This window comes from Pyxicephalus adspersus, chromosome 6 (assembly GCF_032062135.1).
Source record: "Pyxicephalus adspersus chromosome 6, UCB_Pads_2.0, whole genome shotgun sequence".
Classification (NCBI taxonomy): domain Eukaryota; kingdom Metazoa; phylum Chordata; class Amphibia; order Anura; family Pyxicephalidae; genus Pyxicephalus; species Pyxicephalus adspersus.
Genome location: NC_092863.1, coordinates 78,649,104 through 78,655,893, shown reverse-complemented (window position 1 = coordinate 78,655,893; position 6,790 = coordinate 78,649,104). Strand labels below are relative to the sequence as shown.

Below are 6,790 nucleotides of genomic sequence, written 5' to 3'. Positions count from 1 at the left end.
CAATGCAGATTGTTTATATAATAATGTATATTGTAGATGTTTCCAGGATAAAAAAATATCTAGTCATTTGATGATCTTGTACTAAGCACATGCTATAAAGAATTGATAGGCTCCATATGGCACCTGGTGGTCAATGGGTGAGCTAATATTTGAGTCACCTAGAAGGTCCGCTTATACATGACCACCCTATTATTAATAATATTATTATTATTATTAATAATAATAAAAAAGGTTTTTATAGCGCCAACAAAATACGCAGCCCTGTACATTAAATATTACAACTGGCCTTTGTTAAAAAAAATAAAGTGTCTAATACTGGTCACATAAGTACCAATCAACTTGTTTTATGAAGCAACTTTGCATTTAACAGTCATGATTTTGTGGGACGGGGTTAAAAAGTAAAAGACGTAAATGGGGTGGACAATTCTGATTACATTCAAGCCAGTTGTATGGTGTACGGAGAAACTGATGGTGATATAATCACTTTTTATATTTGTTTACTGCTTCCAATGAACTTTTGACATTTAAAAAGATCAGACTGATACAGGTGAATTTACTGTTTATACATTAGATCAATTCACACATCCGACCAACCAATCACATGAAAATTTGATGCTAGAATGGCCTTGGATGGACTGAAAAATGACTTTAATGGATTTAATTTATTTTGGTTGCTGGAAAGCAATACTGATGTTAATCCCTTAGAATCTCTAGTGAAATTTGCAGTGTTTAGATATAAAATGTATAATAAACAAATCTTCAATGAAGCATAGCACAATTCCTAACTATGATTAGAACATACGGAAAACTGGGAACATATGAATGGGTATAAGTTGAGTCAACTCCATGCCATGCACAATAAATTATAAGTATATAAAATTTAGGATGCTCACACTATCCCGCTCCTGGCTGCAAACTTCCAGGTTCATGGTCAGCAGGCAGACTGAGTTCACCTGTTTGGGCTGTTTTAGTTCACCATGTCATCTGGTGCAGTGCTGAGTGCAGGGCACAGTGATCAGCCAGTTGTCCCAGCAGGAGCAGGGGGGGGCACACCTTTTCATAAACCATCTCCTCCTCCAGCCACAGGCTGCCCCTCCCACAGAGCTGCTGCACAGCCAGGGCAGGCTGTTTGTTTTGCCTTTTTTTCCTTTTACACAAGCTCCTTGTGAACTTCCAGTTGTGCCAAGTCCTCTGAGTCTTGCAGGAAAGACACTGGCTGAAAAAAAAATCAATCTGTATTGATAAATCTGTAGACTTGCTTGCTGATTTCTCCTTCTGAAAATGCTGGTTGCCGGGCTGTCATGGTAAATAAAAAAGAAAGCTGAGTTTTTTTTAGGCAAAACAGACTTGTATTGTGTATGTCACACGATTAATCATATATAACAACAATAGTGATATGTAGTCATTCTCATTAAATAAGCATAGGATATGTAGATCATTAGCTATACATGTCAGATACTTGATTAAATGACTAAAACTGACATGTATAATGGTCTACATATCCCAAACATATTTAATGGGTATGACTACATATCACTATTGTTGTTATATATGATTAATTGTGTGAAATACATATTACAAATCTGTTATGCCTTAAAAAAACGCAGCTTTCTTTTCTCTACTTTTTATTTACCTATATACAGTGGCATGGCAAACATTAACATACAAAGGAAAGATTGCTATTCTTACTCTACATTTGCCTGGCTGTCATGCTGATCCATGGGTTTGCGTACTTTCTGGTTATGTCAGTTTTGGGCAAATTTAAAGCGTACCTAAACACAGCATTTTCACTTAACATAAGGGGTAGATAACCCTAAAATTATGTTTGTTGGGTTTTTTTTTCAAATGCAACAAAAAAACAAAGGGTGCAGCACTGCCCTCTTAGTTCTCGATCGCCTAGTCGATCAAGAATGAATGTGAGCGCAAAGCCTCCCGGATATCTACGTCACGCATCCCGGGAGGCTCTTGGCTGCTCCTTCTGCGCATGCCCGAGCATCTCAGACATGTGCAGAAGGAGCCCTTTCATCAATAGGGAAAAAATTGATGATTTCAGGCATGTGCAGTGAGATCGGCAAGTTTTTTCCCAGTCTATGTGACCTGATCTCGCGCCTCCACAGTGCAAGATCTGGTGACTTAAAAAAAAAACTGCCAATCTCACGCTTACACAAGTTTTTTTCCAAAACTACGTCACCCAATCTTGCGCCTGTGATAGGTGACGTAGGAAGAAGAACGTGGGAGAAGATAGTGGCGCCTGGGGCTGCCCCTGCCCCGTCCCGAAGACGGATACCGGGTAAAAGAAACCTCCCGATGGATTGACTGATCTGCGGGACTGAAGGTAAGTGTGATTTTTTTTGGTTTACTTCCTCTTCAACAGCTTTTGACCATGTATGGATCAAAAAAAATTAAGGGGCTGGGCGGAGGTTAGCTGTTGAAGTTATGCAGAAAAGCAGCAGAAGTTGTAAATGTTTACTTCTTACCTTTGTAAGATTTATAATTCTGTAAGAATGATCTTAGGAAAATAGATAGGGAGAGGTAGAGAGACCACTTACTGCAACAGCTTTCTGACTGTTGGATAGAGGTAATGATCTTGATTTATTAAAGTTCTCCAAGACTGGAGAGGATACACTTTTATCAGTTACGCTGGGTGATCCAGCAAACCTGGAATGGAAAACTGGAAGTCATTTACTATTTGTTAGCAAATGTTTTCAATCCTGGACCAGATTTACTTATAAAAGTGAAAAGCTTAAATAAATTAGGCCCTATGTATGCCAAGAAGTCAAATTAAAAGCTGAATTGCCGGACGGGTAAATAGGTTTGTGTCCTCAATGGCTGTAATGTTTGTCAGAGATGTGTAAATCATGGTTAGCTGTACAGAATTACAAATCACTTGCTAACAGTCAAATTAAAGCGGAAATAATCCTGATTTTGAACTAAACATTGATTTTGACAGATCAAGAGGGTGGACTCCTAATGTGTCAGATCAGCAGGTAAGATCGCTTATTGCAGAAGGGACATTGAATGCCCCTTCTGCAATAAAATTCTGTCAGATGGCACATCTTTAAAGTATAAAACAGTTTATTATATAAAACAATTTTAAAAAATAAAATAGAGATGACCCCAAATGACACACAGAAGCCATAATTAGTGTGATTTTTTCACAAAATCAGGATTTTGGTAATCCCTTCTTCTTTAAAGCAAGTATATGGTAAAGGGTAAAAGATGAACCATATTAAAACATTAATTTTTCTGGTAATTAAAAAGACCTTTATTTTTACATTGCATAGGGCAATAAAATTCCCTTTCAGGAATGTATTGAACTGATTTGCCCTAATAAAAATCTGCAAATAAAAGAGAAACAAAGTAAGCGATAAATTGAAATCTGTTCAACACGTTTCTTTACCCTGTAAAAAAAACTTAATAGATTATCATAATGTTATTGATGATGAGTGCCACCTTTGGGTTTACCCTGCAAAATTTGTCAGCTCAGGCTTCCAGTAAAAAAAGGATCCTTTATATTATTGTGTACAAAGATATAAACAAATGCAACTATTTTGAGTTTAATGGTATGTTAATGTCATGATAATACAAATAAACATTTATCTGGTTAGAGTAACTGTTTCTTTAATTAACCTGCTTTTTCAAGTGTACCTAAACTCAACATTTTTAGTTTACATAGAAGAGTAGACAACCCTTGTATATACAGTAAATTTTTTTTTTTTTTTTTGGCCGCGGCTATCAAGCCGTAATGGGAGAGCAGAGCCTCTCCTGGAAGGCTCTGGCTGCTCCTTCTGCGCATGCCCTCGGGGCATTTTTCCTCCTAGGGGAAAGAGATGCCGATCTCATGCATGCGCAGTGTGAGATTGGGTGACGAAGAAAGAAGACCGACGGAGAAGACAAAAAATGGCAGCGCCTGACGCCCAGGACAAAGAGAATCCCTAGGACAACGCAGTACTGGATCGTCAGCAGGACCAGCGCCATGGAGGGACCTGTGGGATTAAAGGTAAGTGTAATTTTTTTGCTTGAAGTTTAGTTCCACTTTAAGTCATTTGAATGACTATAATTCAGACATAGAATTGTAGGATCCCCCTCTAGTGGCTGTTTGTGCATGATAGACATTGCAATTCATCTCACTTCTAAACAATTGCTGCCCAAAAAATTTAGGAACAAGATCTACCACCATTAAAGTATTGAGGATTCACTGGCAGCCATGTCTTCATGTCTAAGCAAGCTACAAGCCTGGAAAATTAATTCTGTCTAGCTGATAAAATCACATTTTTAGTGGTCAGAGGAGTTCCGAACAGCAAAATAGGATATCTACATTTCGTGTCATGCGAGTAACTAATAGGAAATTTACTTTTAGAAATACAGATATCTGACATAATCATGTCACCATCATTTCACCTCATTGTAAAAATTAAAGCAGATTTTCTCCATTCTGTTCCCCCATACAATATTCTTGCTTTGCTAGTCACTGAACATGCTTTGTGATGTGTAGGAGGTCGGGATAAAGCAGAATTAGGGCATGCCTTTCTAGGAATGGTGACCTAAGAAAATGCTCTAACCATTTGTTATCATAGATGCCAGTGAGATCACCGACACTATTAGATATTACTTGTGGAGCAATATAAATTACTGTATTGAAATACAATGACATGTGAGCATATGCTCACGATGCAAATGCAAAAGAAATGTATGTAGAGTGACATTATAAATAAATAGTTGAATTATCGATTAGGATATTTTTCTATATAGATAAATTAGGTTCCTAGCAATTATTTCTGTTACAAAGTGTTCTACAGATCGACTTGCTGGTGTGAATGAGAGAAAAGAATACTTTGCTTTCTCTTACTTGTAACTTCATAAAAGCTCCATTGGTGTGTACAGGGCCCATTATGTTGCTATACAACCTCAGAGATGGTTTTAGATTTGACGCCCCAAGGCATATGTAACCCAAACTCGCAATATTCCTGCTCCATTTTGTCAGTTGAGAGCCTGGAAAAGTTGGGGGTCCTGGGCAATTGCCTTGCTCTACCATATATATATATATATATATATATACCGTATTTTTCGGACCATAAGACGCACTTTTTTTCCTCCTAAAGTGGGGGGAAAATCAGGGTGCAGGGGCATATTTTTTTACTTACCTGTGTCCCCGCCGGTCCTCTGTCTGTTTTCCTCCTGTGTTCCAGCGTGCGGCACTTGTGCCCGCCCACGAAAGGCCTAGTGTGCTCCTGCCCACCCCTAAAATGGCCTAGTGGCCAGAAAAGTTTGATTACCCCTGGTGTAGACTAGACCTTATGTTTACAAAGTAATTTAAAATCCTTAGTACGTTCAAACAGATACAAAACCATTGAATACATTTTAACATTTTAACAAGTTTTACTATTTTTAAATATAGCCTAAACAACAAGCCAAAGTTAGCTAAGTGAGACCAGTAAAAAGGAAAGGAGATATCTTAACAGAGGCAATATTTTCTAGTCTATTTACCATTTACTAAAATTTTGTAGAATATTGACAATTTTTTATAAGATACTTTAGAGGGACATTCCAGGAAAATTGGCAAATCAGGCTGCCAGTTATTTAGCAATTTCTCTTTGGCACTTTTACAAGGTATTTGAGACCCCTGTGCTGTAATCTTGGGTAGCTAGCTGGCAGTAAATCAGTCATAAATATTACAAAGATTTGCATTTTTTTAGCCGGAAAAGCATTACAAATTGTGCAAGATTTTCTGTAGGTCTAATACCTATCTACTTTGGTTTACAAAACAATAGATTCCCAACCCACCCATTATTATAATACCTTTTAGTTGCACCATATCCAAAGACTTTAGCAGAGAGACTTGCTATCAAAGTGCTTCTTGCCAGATGACAAAATTAAAGGTCAATTTCAAGGAAATTTTTGTAATGGCAAATCAGTAATTATTCTGAAATTCAGTGAAATTGGTCATTCGGATTTTTTGTTGGTCAACAGTTTCTTTCACTTATGCTGATATGAATATAGTAAACGGTATTCTGATTGTTAGTTATAATTTACTTTAATTTATATTTATAGTTTTAGTATGATGCTCCTTGCCTTGGATACATTACTACAAGAAGTAATATAACAGACAGTAGGTACAACTACTGACTGCAATGGGTGATTTGATTCCAGAATTCCCAAATGGGGGCTTAAGGTTCTTCAGCTGGTTTAGCAGGTAAAGATTTGAGACTTGAGCTGCAGTATCCATAAGTTTTTTACATATTCTTTAAAGTGTGTACATATCTTTTTTAGATTTTTTATTAGCAAATTGTTCTTTGTAATTATGTTGGATGTTGGGATGCTTGTATCCAGGATATCCTGGACATCTGAATTTCTGTTTTAATATCAGATATTTGCATAGACTATTGCATTTTTGTTAGAGGCATCTATTGGACTGCAGATGAATACCTTTAGATTTATAACTACTTTTATAGTATATTGTCCGATGAAATGATGAATTTTAATATCAGATATTTGCATAGACTATTGCATTTTTGTTAGAGGCATCTATTGGACTGCAGATGAATACCTTTAGATTTATAACTACTTTTATAGTATATTGTCCGATGAAATGATGAAGAAGGTGATGTACTTACCTTATCCTTTTTCCCACATGATTTCTATGCACCTGGTCCCCCAAAGTCGCTTACTTTTGTGTGCCAATCAGTTGGAGTTCACTTCATCCCATATACACCCCTGTCCACAAATCAGACAGTGGATGAGAGTCTGGCTACTAGAAGATCAAGAAATGTGGTTAGTACAGCAGGTAATT

The 6,790-nt window shown here is 37.0% G+C and overlaps 1 protein-coding gene across 1 annotated transcript in view; it reads right to left on the bottom strand.

Annotated features, from left to right (window-relative positions):
- The window catches only part of PDE8B (phosphodiesterase 8B), a 100,815-nt gene extending 99,853 nt beyond the window's left edge, over positions 1-962 (bottom strand). The window contains exon 1 of the mRNA XM_072416302.1: positions 894-962. Coding sequence (XP_072272403.1) covers positions 894-929 — 36 coding nt within the window. The 5' untranslated portion in view covers positions 930-962. The remainder of the gene's footprint in view (positions 1-893) is intronic.
- Between the last annotated feature and the right edge of the window lie 5,828 nt (positions 963-6,790).